The sequence below is a fragment of the Oncorhynchus kisutch genome, linkage group LG20 (assembly GCF_002021735.2).
Source record: "Oncorhynchus kisutch isolate 150728-3 linkage group LG20, Okis_V2, whole genome shotgun sequence".
NCBI classification, from domain to species: domain Eukaryota; kingdom Metazoa; phylum Chordata; class Actinopteri; order Salmoniformes; family Salmonidae; genus Oncorhynchus; species Oncorhynchus kisutch.
The window spans coordinates 12,663,404-12,684,446 of record NC_034193.2 but is presented as its reverse complement, the minus strand read 5'-3'; the positions used below and the strand labels follow the sequence as shown (position 1 = coordinate 12,684,446).

Sequence of the window (21,043 nt, the reverse complement as noted above, 5' to 3'; positions counted from 1 at the left end):
TGTAAATGATGTCTGAGTGTAGGTGTGCCCCTGGCTATCCACGTTTGTAAATGATGTCTGAGTGTAGGTGTGCCCCTGGCTATCCACGTTTGTAAATGATGTCTGAGTGTAGGTGTGCCCCTGGCTATCCACGTTTGTAAATGATGTCTGAGTGTAGGTGTGCCCCTGGCTATCCACGTTTGTAAATGATGTCTGAGTGTAGGTGTGCCCCTGGCTATCCACGTTTGTAAATGATGTCTGAGTGTAGGTGTGCCCCTGGCTATCCACGTTTGTAAATGATGTCTGAGTGTAGGTGTGCCCCTGGCTATCCACGTTTGTAAATGATGTCTGAGTGTAGGTGTGCCCCTGGCTATCCACGTTTGTAAATGATGTCTGAGTGTAGGTGTGCCCCTGGCTATCCACGTTTGTAAATGATGTCTGAGTGTAGGTGTGCCCCTGGCTATCCACGTTTGTAAATGATGTCTGAGTGTAGGTGTGCCCCTGGCTATCCACGTTTGCTTAATATAAGGAATTTGAATCGATTTATACTTTTACTTTTGATATTTAAGTATATTTTAGCAATTACATTTACTTTTGATATTTAAGTATATTTAAAACAAAATACTTTTGACTTTTACTCAAGTAGTATTTTACTGGGTTACTTTCACTTGAGTAATTTTCTATTAAGGTACTTTTTCCACCACTGGATCCTGGACTGAACATCATAAAACTAGACAAAACAGGAACAGCCAAGATTGAGCACACACACACACACACTGTTCTAGATGTTTCTGACAGGTGCATCTGCCTCAAACCCCAAATGGGAGAATGACGCAGTAGGAAAAGGGAGCACATGGGGAAAGGCAAACCTTTTATCTTCTATTCCTTGGCATTTCTTCTTCTCCCTCGCACTCATTCTCAATCTTTCTCTTTTAGCCCACTCTCCTTCCATAGGAATGTCATATTGATGTTCTAGCTCCCACACTCTAGTCCAGCGGGTTGCCAGATCATACTCCTTCTCCCCCAACAGCTGCAGGGGCAGTATCCGGGAACACAGGCCCAGAGCCAAGCCTGGGGCTCAATTACCTCAATTACACCCAGAGAGGGTGCAGGAAGGGCAGGGAGAGAACAACCCACTGACAGCCCTGTCAAATAAATATTTTATAGGTCTATATACTGTATGTGTGCTTGGGTGCAGTCTTCGAGACAGAGAATGTACAGCAGTTGAAATATGACACATGGCTGTAATTAACCGTGGAATGAGAGAGATACTATACGTTAGGGAGAGCCACAGTGTTCCAGTATAGTTCGCTCAGCAGATGTGTTTGCATGTTTGTGTGTGGGTAGGTGTGAGTGAGTGAGTGAGTGAGGTTAGGTTGCACAATCGATTTGCTTCAGATTGCCCATCACCTTGGAATCTCCTTTTTAAAATCTGTCTAGCTGTTTGAGTGGGAGAGAGCCAGAGAGATGAGGGGGAAGGGGGAACAAGTATGTCTGACCTACTTTCTTTCTAAAGTATATAAGTGTATTCCAATAGTATCTGCAGTGTGTCTAAGATTAGTACGCAGAAAGGAAGCTCTGAGGAAACTTTAGATGCTACAGAGAAAAAGTGACAAAGTTTGTTAGTTTTTTTTTAAACTACCAGTTTAATAATATGTTATCGTTTTCCAGTACAAAGAGTTATTATTATTATTACCAGCTGTTAAAACGTTAAACATTAACAACACTTTTTAATGATCTGATTCACACAAGTTTATATTTGAAAAGAAACCAAAGCAGAGACAGATATGAGTAAAGAGGTTAACAGTACAGGACGGGTCAGTTAGTACAAAGAGTAGATTAATATTCAGTACTACAGAGTTAATCCTCCTTTACACACAGACGTTACAGAAGGTAAGCAACACTGAGATTAACTTGAAAAACAAGAATCTTCCAGAACATTTGAAGGTTTTCAGTATATCAGGACTTTTAAAAACACTCCGGACACTTTGTGAATGGCACATTGGTTGGAGGCAATATTAGCTCTTAAACTGAATGAAAAAATATATTCATAGTAAGGTATACTGTTCTTATCTGAAAACATAATTTAATGTTATTTCTCACATAAAAAATATAATATAAAATTGCATTATAAAACAGATGTTACAGATGTTGTACAGTATTGTCCATGTTTTGTCTTGAAGGAGACGGTTTGTGTGGAGTAAAAACAACCGCTTGGCAAGAGGCTAGTTAGGGGCTCAAATATGTAACACACACACATCTAATAACACAACACTATACGATAGAGTGTGTTCTCAAAGGCAGACACACACACACACACACACAAATACATAAACACCACTCCCCAAAATAAAATAAACACACAACATTAATACTGTTCTGAGAAGGTCCTACTGCACAGACGGAAGGAACAACCCCTTTGGCACTTCACTCTAAACCCAGAAGACATGTGGGTTTATGTTAAATCACAACATTGAGATGGTTTCTGTAAAATACACATCTCTTTCACTGTGTTGAGAGATAGAAAAGATGGCATCAGGTTATTCCTCTTTCATGGAGGTTAGAAAGCCTTCATAAAAAGGCTGGTCTGTAACAGATCTATTTAAATAACTAAAAGGCACTTGGTTCTCCGCATTTCTATAATACTGTGACGTTGTGGTTGAGACTATACCCGGAGAGCTTAGATCTAACACATTAGATAGGCTCAGCTCACTGTCGAAAGGCAGGCATGGTGCAACAGTCGAGACTCTAGTCTTAGAGAGGACATCGTGTGAAACTGGTGTAGTAAAGTTTTGTGTGACAGTGACGTTTTGAGTACAGGGACAGTCAGACTAGTGGCCGTGGAGGGTCAGTGTGCTCGACAAGTATAATTATTATCACACATATGACTGTTATTTTTTGGATTATTGAATTATTATAATATTATAGCTCCACATCGACTCAGTGCAGGGCAAGGAATAGAGCCAGGTTATCTGACCAGTGCAGATTGGGGAGATTTGGTTAAAGGGGTTGTGGTTGGGTGGTTTGGCTGTGGGGTTTCCTTTAAAAGGGGCACATGGCTTGATAGTGTAGTGTTTGGGTGGGTGTGGCTGGTGACTGGGTCCTGATTGGGTCCTGAAGGTTCGTTACCATGGCCGCTGGTCTCTGGTTGGTTAGGCAGAGGTGACTCTGGGGGAGGGGCGTGGCTGCTGTCCAGAGCATGGCAACGAGCGAGGCACGGGCGGAGACGGGTGGGTCATCAGTGGGCAGAGGTCAGGGATTAGTTGCCGTGGCAGCTGGGGGGGTGGGGGGGGGGGTTAGGAGACAGACGGACACACACAAAGAAATGAGAACATAAAAAAGACACACAGAAAAAGATAGAAAGAGATTAGTGTCAGCTAGTGGTGTCAAGATGACCACATGAAAGATCTACTCCAGTCACACAAACACACAACACCTTCACTACATTGACAGTTACAAGTCAGTAGCCGCAGGTTGACATAAACTCTGGCATCTGCATGAAGTGACACGATGTGAGATGCCAACCAGTGACTGCTGACATAGGTACTTGTGAATGCTTATGTATTGCTAATGAAGGCATGGTAAAAGAGCCTTTGTAGAAGGTTTGAACACCGTTACAGTGAGGCTAGCTGCATTACAGACTGAGAAACCATGGAGAGAGCAGAGGGTATGGTTTCTTGTGAGGGTGTGACAGTGTCACTGACGTCTAAGGCTGCTCTGACTCACCCAGTGTGTTTCTCAACCCAGTCTCACATAATCTAGTTCTAATCATCAATGCCTTGATGGACTAGATCAGACATGTGAAACGACCACTAGGTCCTGGAGGTTGGGTTCAGCAGTGGTTAGCAGTAGTCACGGTGTAACGTTATGGTGTCTTCACAGAAAAGACCAAATGCAATGATGACCAATTAATTTATTAAAAATGATCTGGCGATGATTTCCAGACTGCTGTTAAGCATTAGAGAAGAAACGAGGCCTGCAGTTAACAGAGAGCCAAGACATGCTAAGAGATGTGGTTTTTGGAAGGAATTAAGAACAGATATTTTCAAATTATAATAATTTACATTGGTTTTCAGATTATTATTATTATTTATTTTTTAAATCTCCATCTTTGGTTCTCTATGTACACCAGTTAAACTATAGCTGACACACAGCAAGGCAAGTCCTACTGTTGCCAAAGTGACACCAAGAATACACCAACATCACTTTAACACACAAAGGTATACTCGAAACAACCCTTGAACCGTTTGCTTCATAAATATGAATTAGAGCTTCAAGTCTACAGTCTAAACTCTATAGAAAACATCCATTTATTTTTGGAAAGCACATGAGCAAAAACGACAATTATCTAAAAAAGAACAGGCTACGCACAATGAGATGACAACGGAATGTCTATCTAAATTCTCTCTCATGTAAACCCATCCCTACCCCGAAGGTCCAGTATTGCTTACTTTACACACACACACACTACGGAAATCTCCTAATAGAGATTTCAGTAGTCGTTTTGAAATATAGGGTCATATACTACACAGTGTAGGATCATATGGAGTACGGTTATGAGGTGGCTGTTTCAGCTTCAAGTACTGTATGTCTCTGATCCACGAGATCCACAAAACAATCATTATAAAACCACATCAATAAATAAAAGACAAAATCAAATGAAAGGAATGGTGTAATTTAAGACAATATAAAAAGAGATGACTACTTGTCTCTAAGGTTGAACAGTAGTGAAATAACCAGGAGAGAGAGAGAGAGAGAGAGAGAGAGAGAGAGAGACAGAGAGAGAGAGAGAGAGAGAGACAGAGAAAGAGAGAGACAGAGAAAGAGAGAGAGAGAGAGAGAGAGACAGAGAGAGAGAGAGAGACAGAGAGAAAGAGAGAGAGAGAGAGAGAGAGAGAGAGCAAGGGACACACCTTCTCATTCTAGGGTTTTTCTTTATTTGTAGTATTTTCTACATTGTATAATAATAGTGAAGACATCAAAACTATGAAATAACACATACGGAATCATGTAGTAGCTAAAAAAGTGTTCAACAAATTAAAATATATGTTATATTTGAGATTCTTCAAAGTAGCCACCATTTGCCTTGATGACAGCTTTGCACACTCTTGGCATTCATGAGGTAGTCACCTGGAATGCATTTAAATTAACAGGTGCGCCTTGTTAAAAGTACATTTGTGGAATTTCTTTCCTTCTTAATGCGTTTGACCAAGACCAAGTCCATATAAGCAAAGAGAAATGACAGTCCATCATGACTTTAAGACATGAAGGTCAGTCAATCTGGAACATTTCAAGAACTTTGGATGTTTCCTCAAGTGCAGTAGCCAAAACCATCCAGAGCTATGATGAAACTGGCTCTTATGAGGACCGCCACAGGAAAGGAAGACCCAGAGTTACCTCTGCTGCAAAGGATAAGTTCATTAGAGTTAACTGCACTTCAGATTGCAGCCCAAATAAATGCTTCACAGAGTTCAAGTAATAGACACATCCCAACCTCAACTGTTCAGAGGAGACTGCGTGAAATAGGCCTTCACGGTCAAATTTCTGCAAAGAAACCACTACTAAAGGACACCAATAAGAAGAAGAGACTTGCTTGAGCCACGAAACACGAGCAATGTACATTAGACCAGCTGGTGGAAATCTGTCCTTTGGTCTGATGAATCCAAATGTAAGATTTTTGGTTCCAACCGCTGTCTTTGTGAGATGCAGAGTAAGTGAATGGATGATCTCTGCATGTGTGGTTCCCACCATGAAGCATGGAGGAGGAGGTGGTGTGATGGTGCTTTGCTGGTGACACTGTCTGTTATTTATTTAGAATTCAATGCACACTTAACCAGTATGGCTACCACAGCATTCACCATCCCATCTGGTTTGAGCTTAGTGGGACTATCATTTGTTTTTCAACAGGACAATGACCCAAAACACAACTCCATTCTGTGTAAGGGTTATTTGACCAAGAAGAAGAGTGATGGTCCTAACCCAACTGAGATGGATTGGTATGAGTTGGACAGAGTGAGGGAAAAGCAGCCAACAAGTACTCAGCATATGTGGGAACTCCTTCAAGACTGTAGGAAAAGCATTCCTCATGAAGCAGGTTGAGAGAATGCCAAGAGTGTGCAAAGCTGTCATCAAGGCAAAGGGTGTCTATTTTGAGAAATCTCAAATATATTTTTATTTGTTTAACAATTTTTGCTAACTACATGATTCCATGTGTGTTATTTCATAGTTTTGATGTCTTCACTATTATTATTTATAATGTAGAAAATAGTACAAATAAAGAAAAACCCTTGAATGAGTGGGTGTGTCCAAACTTTTGACTGGTTCTGTATGTATGTATGTATATACAGTTGAAGTTGCAAGTTTACATACACAGGTTAGAGTCATTAAAACTTGTTTTTCAACCACTTCACAAATTTCTTGTTAACAAACTATAGTTTTGGCAAGTCGGTTAGGACATCTACTTTGTGCATGAAACAAGTAATTTTTCCAACAATTGTTTACAGATTATTTCGCTTATATCACACTGTATCACAATTCCAGTGGGTCAGAATTTTACATACACTAAGTTGACTGTGCCTATTAACAGCTTATAAAATTCCAGAAAATTATGTCATGGTTTTAGAAGCTTCTGATAGGCTAATTGACATAATTTGAGTCAATTGGAGGTGTACATTGGAGGCCTACCTTCAAACTCAGTGCCTATTTGCTTGGGAAAATCAAATGAAATCAGCCAAGACCTCAGCAAAAAAAATTGTAGACCTCCACAAGTCTGGTTCATCCTTGGGAGCAATTTCCAAACGCCTGAAGGTAAAACGTTCATCTGTACAAACAAATAGTAGGAAGGAGGCAGAAGATACGTTCTGTCTCCTAGAGATGAACGTACTTTGGTGCGAAAAAGTGCAAATCAATCCCAGAACAACAGCAAACGACCTTGTGAAGATGCTGGAGGAAACAGGTACCAAAGTATTTATATCCACAGTAAAACAAGTCCTATATCGACATAACCTGAAAGGCTGCTCAGCAAGGAAGAAGCCACTGCTCCAAAACCACCATAAAAAAGCCAGACTTTCGGTTTGCAACTGCACATGGGGACAAAGATCGTACTTTTTGGAGAAATGTCCTCTGGTCTGATGAAACAAAAATAGAACTGTTTGGCCATAATGACCATCGTTATATTTGGAGGAAAAAGGGGGAGGCTTGCAAGCCGAAGAATATCATCCCAACCGTGAAGCACTGGGGTGGCAACATCATGTTGTGGGGGTGCTTTGCTGCAGAAGGGACTGGTGCACTTCACAAAATAGATGGCTTCATGATGAGGGAAAATTATGTGGATATATTGAAGCAACATCTCAAGACATCAGTCAGGAAGAATAAAGCTTGGTCGCAGATGGGTCTTCCAAATGGACAATGACCGTAAGCATATTTCCAAAGTTGTGGCAAAATGGCTTAAGGACAACAAAGTCAAGGTATTGGAGTGGCCTTCACAAAGCCCTGACCTCAATACTATAGAACATTTGTGGGCAGAACTGAAAAAGCGTGGGCGAGCAAGGAGGCCTACAAACCTGACTTAGTTACACCAGCTCTGTCATGAGGAATGGGCCAAAATTCACCCAACTAAAACAATGTAAAGGCAATGTTACTAAATACTAATTGAGTAAACAGGGAATGTGATGAAATAAATAAAAGCTGAAATAAATCATTCTCTCTACTATTATTCTGACATTTCACATTCCTAAAATAAAGTGGTGATCCTAACTGACCTAAGACAGGGATTTTTTGTCTAGGATTAAATGTCAGGAATTGTGAAAAATTGAGTTTAAATCTATTTGGCTAAGGTGTATGTAAACTTCCGTCTTGAACTGTGTGTGTGTGTGTATATATATATATAAAGGAGGAGGGAGAGGGGAGAGAGAGGAGAGGACAGAGAGAGGAGAGGACAGAGAGAGGAGAGGACAGAGAGAGAGGGGAGAGGACAGAGAGAGAAGGACAGAGAGAGAAGGACAGAGAGAGAGGGGAGAGGAGAGAAAGAGTAGAGAGGAGAGGATAGAGAGAGGAGAGGACAGAGATAGAAGGACAGAGAGAGAAGGACAGAGAGAGGAGAGGACAGAGAGAGAAGGACAGAGAGAGAGGGGAGAGGAGAGAAAGAGTAGAGAGGAGAGGATAGAGAGAGGAGAGGACAGAGATGGAAGGACAGAGAGAGAGGGGAGAGGAGATAAAGAGTAGAGAGGAGAGGACAGAGAGAGGAGAGGACAGAGAGAGAGGGGAGAGAGAGGGGAGAGGAGAGAAAGAGTAGAGAGGAGAGGACAGAGAGAGAAGGGCAGAGAGAGAAGGACAGAGAGAGAGGGGAGAGGAGAGAAAGAGTAGAGAGGAGAGGACAGAGAGAGAAGGACAGAGAGAGAAGGACAGAGAGAGAGGGGAGAGGAGAGAAAGAGTAGAGAGGAGAGGACAGAGAGAGAAGGACAGAGAGAAAAGGACAGAGAGAGAGGGGAGAGGAGAGAAAGAGTAGAGAGGAGAGGACAGAGAGAGAAGGACAGAGAGAGAGGGGAGAGGGGAGAGGAGATAAAGAGTAGAGAGGAGAGACAGTGTGAAAGAGAGTGAGAAACATAGTATGTAAAGAGAGCTCTCAGAACTCTGAGAATCACAAGGTCACAGTCAGATGGAGGAAAGGTCCATTCTAAAAGCAGGGGACAACAGACTGTTGTTAGACATTTACACACAGCCCCACTGTTTGACTTTCCTCTCACATTCTGGTCTCATTCCTCTCTTAGCAGGCGGCACACATAGGTCAACTGACGGACACACACACACTGTCGAGCAAACACAATCAAAACCACTCACGAATGCGTATTCCCACTCACACAGTCTGGTGATCTAACTGACCTCTGTCGGTGTTCACTACTCTTTGGTAAGGATGGGCTCTCATATTGTGGCGTTGCACCTGAGCCGTCATCGCTCCTGCTCACCGCGCAACCACATCACCAAAACACAGGAGGTTAACAGTGACATCATCAAACAGTGACATCATCAAACAGTGACAGAATCATTAAGAAGACAGACAAGAGGCCCATTTCAGATAAGCCTGTCCAGTGTGTGTGTGTGTGTGTGTGTGTGTGTGTGTGTGTGTATGTGTGCGTGTGTGAGAGGTCCATGTGTAGGAGAGAGTTGATCTCTCAGCCTTTGGTTTGGAAAGCCATACCTGGAGACAGAGAGAGAAATAGAACAAGGTCACAACACAACAACACAACCCTCATGCCCAAATCAACTTGATCTGTGTGTGTGTGTGTGTGTGTGTGTGTGTGTGTGTGTGTGTGTGTGTGTGTGTGTGTGTGTGTGTGTGTGTGTGTGTGTGTGTGTGTGTGTGTGTGTGTGAGCTGAACAGAGGGAAACCTATCTGGGAACACCTAAGTGAAGAACTTCATGTTCTCATCACAGTGGAAGACTCACACAACAGAGCTCAGATCAAACTACAAAGAGCTACCGCAGAGGTCAAGAAACTGCTCGTACCAGCTGTGAGTACCAAGAGTTTCATGCTATAATTGTGTGTCTGTATCAGTGTATCAGTGTATCTGTGTTTACCTAGTACACCAGTAGTGTCCATGGGGTATTCTAGTATAGATGGAGTTAGGGTGTAGGGGGAATATTCGTAGGGAGCGTAGAAGAACCCTCCTGATTCAGGTGATTGCTGCATCAGTGCTGCGTGCTGATTGGCTCCTTGCATGAGGGCCTGCTGACTCTGGATCTGACGAATCAGGTGAGGCATGAGGTTGGGCTGTTGACCAGGGGCAGGGCTCCGCATAGCCTGCTGCATGACAGGGGAGGGACTGGAGATGAGCCGAGGCTGCTGAGAGGAGGCTAGGGAGAAGGCCATAGTGGCTACACACATCATGCACCCACACACACACAGACACACCCACAGACACAGCCACACACACAGACACACACCCACAGAAACATAGAGAGAGAGAGAGAGACCGAGAGAAAGAACAAATAGACAATCCATTACTAGATGAAAAAAACACCTCCCTCAAAAAGTCAGTTTCAGGACAGGCGCTTCATGATGTCATCCTTACGTTGCTTGATGTTGGCGTCTCTGTAGGTTCCGTTGAGAATGGCGAGCTCCATTAGCTGCATCTTTTTTAGACTGTCCTCTCCATCAGCCTACACACACACACACACACACACACACACACACACACACACACACACACACACACACACACACACACACACACACACACACACACACACACACACACACACACACACACACACACAGTTGGTTGAAGGTTGGATTATGCTACGCTCTGGCCAACATATTGTGAGGGATGTACAGCTAGGTCAGGTTAAACTAACAGATACAGTTGAAGTTGGAAGTTTACATACACCTTAGCCAAATACATTTAAACTCAGTTTTTCAATTCTTGACATTTAATCCTAGTAGAAATTCCCTGTCTTACGTCAGTTAGGTTCACCACTTTATTTTAAGAATGTGAAATGTCAGAATAGCAGTAGAGAGAATGATTTATTTCAGCTTTTATTTCTTTCATCACATTCCCAGTGGGTCAGAAGTTTACATACACTCAATTAGTATTTAGTAGCATTGTCTTTAAATTGTTTAACTTGAGTCAAACGTTTCGGGGAGCCTTCCATAAGCTTCCCACAATAAGTTGGGTGAATTTTGAATTTTGGCCCATGCTGGTGTAACTGAGTCAGGTTTTTAGGCCTCCTCGCTCACATAAGCTTTTTCAGTTCTGCCCACAAATTTTTGATGGGATTGAGGTCAGGGCTTTGTGATGGCCACTCCAAGACCTTGACCTTGTTGTCCTTAAGCCATTTTGCCATAACTTTGGAAGTATGTTTGGGGTCATTGTCCATTTGGAAGACCCATTTGCCACCAAGCTTTAACTTCCTGACTGATGTCTTGAGATGTTGCTTCAATATATCCACATACATTTCCTGCCTCATGCTGCCATCTATTTTGTGAAGTGCACCAGTCCCTCCTGCAGCAAAGCACCCCCACAACATCATGCTGCCACCCCCGTGCTTCACGGATGGGATGGTGTTCTTCGGCTTGCAAGCCTCCCCCTTTCTCCTCCAAACATAACGATGGTCATTATGGCCAAACAGTTCTATTTTTGTTTCATCAGACCAGAGTACATTTCTCCAAAAAGTACGATCTTTGTCCCCATGTGCAGTTCCAAACCGTAGTCTGGCTTCTTTATGGCGGTTTTGGAGCAGTGGCTTCTTCCTTGCTGAGCGGCCTTTCAGGTTATGTCGATATTGGACTCGTTTTACTGTGGATATAGATACTTTTGTACCTGTTTCCTCCAGCATCTTCACAAGGTCCTTTGCTGTTGTTCTGGGAATGATTTGCACTTTTCGCACCAAAGTACGTTCATCTCTAGGAGACAGAACGCGTCTCCTTCCTGAGCGGTATGACGGCTGCGTGGTCCCATGGTGTTTATACTTGCGTACTATTGCTTGTACAGGTGAATATGGTACCTTCAGGCGTTTGGAAATTGCTCCCAAGGATCAACCAGACTTGTGGAGGTCTACAATTGTTTTTCTGAGGTCTTGGCTGATTTCTTTGGATTTTTCCATGATGTCAAGCAAAGAGGCACTGAGTTTGAAGGTAGGCCTTGAAATACATCCACAAGTACACCTCCAATTGACTTAAATGATGTCAATGACGTAATTTTCTGGAATTTTCCAAGCTGTTTAAAGGCACAGTCAACTTAGTGTGTGTAAACTTCTGACCCACTGAAATTGTGATACAGTGAATTATAAGTGAAATAATTTGTCTGTAAGCAACTGTTGGTAAAATGACTTGTGTCATGCACAAAGTAGATGTCCTAACCGTATAAAACACAGGAAAATCACATTGTTGGCCTTTAACTTAACGCAGAAAATCAGAGTGTGTGGGTAGGGGTTAATGATACAGTTGAAGTCGGAAGTTTATATACACTACAAAACTATAGTTTGTTAAACGAAATTTGTGGAGTGGTTGAAAAATGAGTTTTGATGACTCCAACCTAAGTGTATGTAAACTTCCGACTTCAACTGTATCATTAACCCCTACCCACACACTCTGATTTTCTGCGTTAAGTTAAAGGCCAACAATGTGATTTTCCTGTGTTTTATATTTATTTCCACACTATGAGGTTGGAATAATACTGTTAAATTGTGAAAATTATGATAATGCCCTTTTAGTGTAAGAGCTGCTTGAAAAGACCACCTGTAATTTCAGCCTGTTTTGGTGGGATGGAGTTTTGGCCTTCCATGACCTTCCATGACCTTCCATGCAGTAAATTAGTTAATAGACCGAAAAACCTCTCAGCCAATAACAGTTAGTTTTAAGTTTCCCCTGCAAAACTCATGTTGGAGAAATGGCTTTTTCCTAAGAAGTTATTTTTGTAAATGTTTTACAATTCTAATTTTAAAACAATCACATTAAGGTACTTAATTGTTACCCAGAAATAATTTGATATTGAGATAAAAACGTCTGCAATGGACCTTTAACATGTATCATTATAACCTCTCTGGTGTTGATACTGCACCCTGATTGGACAATTTAAGAGACGGGGGCGGGACAGAATAAGTTCACAGGGGGCATTAGTTATATTACTGTAAATCAATGCAGTGTGATCCGAGAGTTTGTTTGAGGGTTCATAACTACTCTATTCAAAGTTGAATTTCAGTAGAGCAACATTGTTAGCAATAATGTGTCTGTGTGAGGTGTGGGGAGAGGGTAGGAGGCTAAGAGAATGGGAGAAATGTTGAGGACACATGGAAAGAGTTGATGTGAGAAAATAGAGAGAGAGAGGAAGAGGGAATTCATTAAGTGTGAGGAGTGAAAGGAGTGATAGAGTGAAGAGAAAGTGTGAACAGTCTCTCCATTCATCCCCTAATTTCACATGCATTACCATGGTTACGCCTTTATACATGCTGCCTGGCGAATTACCCAACTCCCCAACACACACACACACACACACACACACACACACACACACACACACACACACACACACACACACACACACACACACACACACACACAGAGACACACAGAGACACACACACACACACACACAGACACACACAGACACACACACACAGACACACACACACACAGACACACACAGAGACACACACACACAGAGACACACACACACACACACACAATTATATCATGAAACTCTTGGTACTCACAGCTGGTACGAGCAGTTTCTTGACCTCTGCGGTAGCTCTTTGTAGTTTGATCTGAGCTCTGTTGTGTGAGTCTTCCACTGTGATGAGAACATGAAGTTCCTCACTTAGGTGTTCCCAGTTAGGTTTCCCTCTGTTCAGCTCTTCCTGATACACATACAAAACAATGATATTATGAAGCATCTTCCTTCATCCATAAAACATGTTTACGTTTCCCAGCAGACTGTCCACATTAGTTCTGTAATGACACGGTACACTGTCAGACCAGAAACATGTGACACACTCATAAACTAAATGTCAGTGTTTAAAACTCAACCATTAGGTATTTCGATTTGCCATTGAGGCTAGATTAAACATGATAGTCATCTTTTTTCCTGTCGCTTTCCAACCAGGAGAACACCTATATCTCCTGTTCAGATTTGAAACAATCTCGTTTACTTTCCTACTGTCCTGTGGTCCTAAACAAAATGTGTGCCTTTTATTCAGATCAGGGTTAAGAATGTCTGTCACCTTACCTACCTATAACTGAACAGGACATTTGATTCAATCATTATTTTCAAATAGTCGAAGTGCTCTTGTTACTCGACTGTGTAGAGTTCCTTTCCTTGAAGTCTCTCAGAGTGAAACAGACGCGGTAGTGGCCTCATTATCATATTTCCCAGCGTCCATTGTTTCAGGTTGATTTTGTGATCAAATATTCAAATTCTTGGATATCTTCCCTCTGGCTGGATTCCGATAGGAATTACTAATCACTTCACAAACCAGCGTACTGTTAATTGCAGGTCTGATGTGGCCCATTATTTTCAGACCAAAATGTCAAGGATAGCGAGGCCGTAACTAAAGTCCTTATGAAATGTATAATATGAGGTCATAAAGGGTTTAGTTTTAATTCAAACACATTCACTTAGTGAAGGCTTCAAGAATAGATGTCATTGAACCATGTCTCTGTCACTAACAAGCACAGTCATTAGTGGGTATCTCTCACATTCCCTCGAAAGGCATGCTGGGAAATAGGAAATGACGGCTTCACACCCAGTGTTTAGCGTTTAAAACAGATAAATGTGCTCATGTGTTTAAAAGGTGCTACAAGGATTAAACCCGTTCTGGTGTTTATAATATAAACACTGTGATGCCGTTTCATTGGCTAAATGCCTTGAGGTGTTTAAAACGTGCTACAGAAGAGCGTTTAGTTATGTGTTCAGATCCTAAACACTTGGTTTTACAGTGTAGCCATTTCATTGAATAATCCCCCTCATGAAGGTCAGAATGTCTACCAGGGATGAAACGTTTAGTCGGTTTCACGATAAACCACGGTATTACCCGTTTCAAATTTGAATCATCATTAAAAGTGTGTTTGATTACCACGGTTTGAAAAACTCTGTCCAGCATCAACCAAAGTTAGCAACAGTCCGCCACAGGCGCAGCGTGGCTTTTGTTTTGTGTGAACACGACACGTTGTTCTGCTGCTGTATGCGTCATGTGTCTGCAGACTATTTGTCCATTAAACACGATAACAAGGTTCTGTAGTTTAGTCACCCAACCAACATATTTCGTTCATTTAAAATCAGGCAGTCGTCAACTTGGTTGTAAAAGTGTTTCAACGGGAGAAACACTATAGATTCCTCTACCAGACTCCTCTACCAGACTCCTCTACCAGACTCCTCTACCAGACTCCTCTACCAGACTCCTCTACCAGACTCCTCTACCAGACTCCTCTACAAGACTCCTATACAAGACTCCTATACAAGACTCCTCTACCAGACTCCGCTACCAGACTCCGCTACCAGACTCCTCTACAAGACTCCTGTATTTATGTCAATTGTTGGGCTCATTGCAATTACTATCACTGTCTTAAGACTCATTTGTATTTATGTAAATTGTGCATGGGGTCATTGCACATGCTCAAATGCAACACAGAAGATATACTGTGTTTGTGTGAATAATAATAATTATAATGTAATAATAATAATACACTTGTTGTTCCCTTGTTTACAGAGATGGACGTGCAGCAGGCAAACCCAGTGATGCTATTGGTCCCTCCTCATCTACAGTTGTGACAGACACTCCAGCAAGCATTTAAAAGACAGGCTGCTTATGCACCCACATCAAAAAATACACAAGACCTCACTGCAGCCCTTTCATATTACATTGCAAAGGACATGATGCCATTTCACATTGTTGAGAGGCCTGGCTTTCTGAGGCTGATGAAGGTTGCCGTGACTCACTACAAAGTGTCATCAGAAACATTATTTTCCATGACTGAAATCCCAAACCTGTACAACCAGGTTAAAACAGATGTTGGAAGAAGTTTGGCTCAAGGCACATGGCTTGCTGCAACTACTGACCTCTGGACCAGTGAAAGCTGGGGGTGGTCAATCCTACATCAGCTTCACTATCCATTACCTCACCCTAGACTGGCAACTGGAATCAAACTGCCAAGAAAACACAGTTCTTCCCAGAAGATCACTCAGCTCACAACATCAGAGAGTTTTTTGAGAATATGCTGGAAGAGTGGGGGGATCAACGAGAAAGACCTGGTTTGCGTTACCACAGACCACGCAACAAACATGATCAAGGCTTTTGAAGAGTTCCCAGATCTGTGGCTTGGGTGCTTTGGCCATCATTTGAACCTGGCCATCTCAAAGTCTCTGACAATTCAGAGAGTTGACACAGCAGTCAAGGCCTGCGTCATCTGGTCCAAGGCTTCTCACGGAGCTGGAAGAGAAGGAGAAACATGCCACAGAAAGCTCTGATCCATGATGTGGTAACCCAATGGGGATCTACACACAAGATGCTTGAGCGTTTCCTCAGCCAACAGCAGCCGGTCTGTGCGACACTGGCTGGAGAAAGAGGAACATGGCATCTGATGCCCAAGGATGCCGACATAAGTGTCATGGAGCAACTGTGCCAGCTACTTGAACCTCTGAGCGAGTTTACAGATGCACTTGCCTCAGAGACATGAGTGACACTGTCAGCCATCAAGCCTGTCCTGGACCACATCACCTGTGATGTTCTGGTGGAAAAGGATACGGAGCCAACCCTGACGAAGGAGATGAAAAGGATACAGAGCCATCCCTGACCAGGGAGATGAAAAGGATATGGAGCCATCCCTGACCAAGGAGATGACACGGAGCCAACCCTGACCAAGGAGATGAAAAGGATATGGAGCCATCCCTGCCCAAGGAGATGACACGGAGCCATCCCTGACCAAGGAGATGACACGGTGCCAACCCTGACCAAGGAGATGAAAAGGATATGGAGCCATCCCTGACCAAGGAGATGACACGGAGCCATCCCTGACCAGGGAGATGAAAAGGATATGGAGCCATCCCTTACCAAGGAGATGACACGGAGCCATCCCTGACCAGGGAGATGAAAAGGATATGGAGCCTTCCCTTACCAAGGAGATGAAAAGGATATGGAGCCATCCCTGACCAGGGAGATGAAAAGGATATGGAGCCATCCCTTACCAAGGAGATGAAAAGGATACGGAGCCATCCCTGACCAGGGAGATGAAAAGGATACGGAGCCATCCCTGACCAAGGAGATGAAAAGGATACGGAGCCATCCCTGACCAAGGAGATGAAAAGGATACGGAGCCATCCCTGACCAGGGAGATGAAAAGGATATGGAGCCATCCCTGACCAGGGAGATGATACGGAGCCATCCCTTACCAAGGAGATGAAAAGGATACGGAGCCATCCCTGACCAGGGAGATGAAAAGGATACGGAGCCATCCCTGACCAGGGAGATGAAAAGGATACGGAGCCATCCCTGACCAAGGAGATGAAAAGGATACGGAGCCATCCCTGACCAAGGAGATGAAAAGGATACGGAGCCATCCCTGACCAGGGAGATGAAAAGGATAAGGAGCCATCCCTGACCAGGGAGATGAAAAGGATACGGAGCCAACCCTGACCATGGAGATGAAAAGGATAAGGAGCCATCCCTGACCAGGGAGATGAAAAGGATACGGAGCCAACCCTGACCAAGGAGATGAAAAGGATAAGGAGCCATCCCTGACCAGGGAGATGAAAAGGATACGGAGCCAACCCTGACCAAGGAGATGAAAAGGATAAGGAGCCATCCCTGACCAGGGAGATGAAAAGGATACGGAGCCAACCCTGACCAGGGAGATGAAAAGGATACGGAGCCAACCCTGACCAAGGAGATGAAAAGGATACGGAGCCAACCCTGACCAAGGAGATGAAAAGGATACGGAGCCATCCCTGACCAGGGAGATGAAAAGGATACGGAGCCATCCCTGACCAGGGAGATGAAAAGGATACGGAGCCATCCCTGACCAGGGAGATGAAAAGGATACGGAGCCATCCCTGACCAGGGAGATGAAAAGGATACAGAGCCATCCCTGACCAGGGAGATGAAAAGGATACGGAGCCATCCCTGACCAGGGAGATGAAAAGGATACGGAGCCATCCCTGACCAGGGAGATGAAAAGGATACGGAGCCATCCCTGACCAGGGAGATGAAAAGGATACGGAGCCAACCCTGACCAGGGAGATGAAAAGGATACGGAGCCAACCCTGACCAGGGAGATGAAAAGGATACGGAGCCAACCCTGACCAGGGAGATGAAAAGGATACGGAGCCATCCCTGACCAGGGAGATGAAAAGGATACGGAGCCATCCCTGACAGAGGAGATGAAAAGGATACAAAGCCATCCCTGACCAGGGAGATGAGAGAAGACCTTAACAACAGATGCAAAGAGAGTCATGCACATGGCTTGTTTCATTGACCCCCGCTTCAAAAAGGATCTTTGTAGATGAGCCTGAGGCTGCCAAAGTTGACACTGACAGCTGTGTCCAGGAGGCCTTGAAGCTGGCAGCTGCACAAGTCAGGGAAGAACCACAAAGCACCAGCAGCACCTCCACCACCAACACCCCCACAGCGGCATCGGAGGGGAAAGGCCTGGCTGGGTTGCTGAGGAAGATCACCTCTCTGCTGCCTTGTTGTGGCGAAGAGGATCAGATTCCGACCACCCCAGAAGACAGAGTGAAAGAAGAGATCAAGATCTACCCGTCTCTGCCTCCCATTCCAGCAGAAGATGATCCACTGGTGTGGTGGAGGGGCCCTGCATCAGAGCTGCCTCACCTTGCCAGGGTTGCCAGGAAGCTTTTGTGCATCCCAGCAACCAGCGTGCCATCAGAGAGAGTGTTCAGTGCTAGTGGGCACATTGCCTCCCCTCGCATATCACTACTTAAACAGGACAAAGTAAATATAATGTGATTTTTACATTTCAATCTCATGTGAACAAAGATGCATACATACAGGATGTTAGGCAAGCAGCACCTTGCTTCTTCATGAAGGAGAGAACAGACATACAATCAGCGCTGTTCATTTGATTTGTTTACATATTGTGTGTTGTTATTTTAATGTCAACACCTGCACATTGGATGTGTTTACAGATGGTTGTATTGCTCTTACATCCACATTGGATGTGTTTACAGATGGTTGTATTTGTAAGGAAACTTTTACCTGTCATGGCCACATGGTGCCATTTTTAATGTTATTACTTTGTTTATGTGCACAAAATGCATAGTGCTGCTAATGTTATTGTTATTTGTTGGTTTTCAATATAGAACTTGGTGAAATGATTTCAGTCTGTATCAGTACTTTTTGAACATTTCCAGCACATTAACAATACCGCGATAATACTGATAATATTGATTATACTGATAAGACTGATAACTGTGATCATTTTGGTCACTATAATCGTGATATATAATTTCCATGCCGTTTCATCTCTAATGTCTACCCACTCTTTCAACTCATTTCCACATCTCTCCATCCCTCCCTCTTTGTTTCTCTGAGGTATGGAATGGGTGTATTCTCATGAGAGGTGGATGCAATGCCGGCTGCGTTCCACCTGCCTTGAGTTTCTCCACTGTAAGGCTGACCAGAGAACCTAAACCAGCAGAGAAACATACGGACCCAGCTCTATTTCACCTCTACTCCACTCGTTAGACTCGACTACCAAAAAGAAATACACATGCTGTGTGTGTGCGTGCAATGCTTTTGTTTGTGTGTTCGGGCTTGCATCTGTGTGTGAGCGTGTGTGTGGACACATACCTTCTTCTTGTCTCTCATGGATCCTTTTCCTCGTACCATGATCTTACAGCCCATCTCTGCCTCCAGCTGTTTGGCTGTTAGGCCCCTTGGACCCAGTATCCTACCTACAAAGTTAAACTAAACACACACACACACACAAACACACACATACACACACACACACACACACACACACACACACACACACACACACACACACACACACACACACACACACATAGACAGAGAGAGAGAGACATTTTAAGAAGAAGAAGAAGGGCCAGGAGTTGGTCTAATTTGGTCTTTCCATGAAACACTCCTGGACCTGGTTGGTAATTTGGGTCTAAATTGGCCTGGCCATGAAATACTCCTGAGCCTATGACGGACATCGCTCATCCATATATTTATATGTACATATTCTTATTCATTCCTATACACTTGTGTGTATACATTTTTATGCTGATGATACTGTTATTTACTGTTGTGCCTCATCTCTTACAAAATCTTTCCTGAACATGCAAACTGCTTTTGTGTCAACACCTTGTGTCAATTGAAGCTTATCCTCAATACTGACAAAACTAAAATAATGGTGTTTCCTAATGCAAGAAATAGACCTCTGAACATTTCACCTATTACTACTTGTCAGGGCAAGGAGATTGAGGTTGTAACCTCATATAAATATCTTGGAATTTTAATTGATGATGGCCTCTCTTTTAAATTGCATATTCAAGAACTTACAAAAGAATTTAGGCTGAAATTGGCATTTTATTTTAGGAATAAGGCCTGTTTTTCTTTTGAAGCCAGAATGAGGCTAGTATCAGCTACATTTATGCCTTTACTAGACTATGGGGATATTTTATATATGAATGCTTCCGCTCAGTGTTTGAGATCAATTGACACTCTTTACCATGGCGCTTTGAGATTTATTTTAAACTGCAAAACCCTTACGCACCACTGCACTTTGTATACCAGGGTTGGCTGGCCTTCTTTAGGCTGGCCTTCTTTAGGCTCAGTCACTGGTATACTTTTATTTACAAAGCCATTTTGGGTTTACTACCTTTTTATTTGTGCATTTTTATTGTTCAGAAATGTGGTGGGTACTCTCTTCGTTCGCTGGACTTTATCCTGCTAACTGTTCCAAATGTCCGAACTGAATTTGGTCAAATGTACTCTGCGCCATCGTCTTGGAACACCTTATAAAATACTTTTAAACTGGAAGAACTTGTTTTTGGTGTTTTTAAATCACAGATTTTAATTTGCTGTTTTATACTCTTGTATTCTTGTTTTCATGTTGTCTGTCTGTAATTTTTTCTCCCCAATTTCATGGTATCCAATTGTTTTAGTAGATACTATTATCTTGTCTCATCGCCTCAACTTCTGTACGGGCTCGGGAGAGACGAAGGTTGAAAGTCACGCGTCCTCCGATACACAACCCTTCTTAACACAGCGTGCATCCAACCCGGAAGCCAGCCGCACCAATGTGTCAGAGGAAACACCTGGCAACCTTGGTTAGTGCGCACTGCGCCCAGCCCGCCACAGGGGTCGCTGGTGCCCGATGAGACAAGGATTTCCCTACCGGCCAAACCCTCCCTAACCCGGACAACGCTAGGCCAATTGTGCGTCGACCCACAGACTTGACAGAGCCTGGGCGTGAACCCTGAGTCTCTGATGGCACAGCTGGCGCTGCAGTTAAGCGCCCTTAACCACTGCGCCACCCAGGAGGCTGAAAATGAGATTTTAATCTCAATGAGCCCTTCCTGGTTAAATAAAGGTTCAATCAAATAAATAC

General features: G+C 43.4%; 1 protein-coding gene across 3 annotated transcripts in view; it reads right to left on the bottom strand.

Moving 5' to 3' along the window:
- Positions 1-1,614: 1,614 nt before the first annotated feature.
- LOC109866089 (protein quaking-A) overlaps positions 1,615-21,043 on the bottom strand; it is a 36,391-nt gene continuing 16,962 nt past the window's right edge. Inside the window, exons 3-8 of one of the 3 annotated variants that reach the window (XR_004204469.1) lie at positions 19,276-19,392; positions 13,189-13,332; positions 10,050-10,137; positions 9,556-9,852; positions 8,860-9,175; positions 1,615-3,254 (exon numbers count right to left, since the gene is read on the bottom strand). Coding sequence is in view for 2 of the 3 variants with exons in the window: in XM_031799359.1 (XP_031655219.1) it covers positions 8,834-8,934; positions 9,556-9,852; positions 10,050-10,137; positions 13,189-13,332; positions 19,276-19,392 (747 nt within the window). In the remaining variant the exon portion in view is untranslated. Of the gene's footprint in view, positions 3,255-8,497; positions 9,176-9,555; positions 9,853-10,049; positions 10,138-13,188; positions 13,333-19,275; positions 19,393-21,043 lie in introns of those variants that run through there. The other 2 variants (XM_031799360.1, XM_031799359.1) reach the window with 2 other exon arrangements.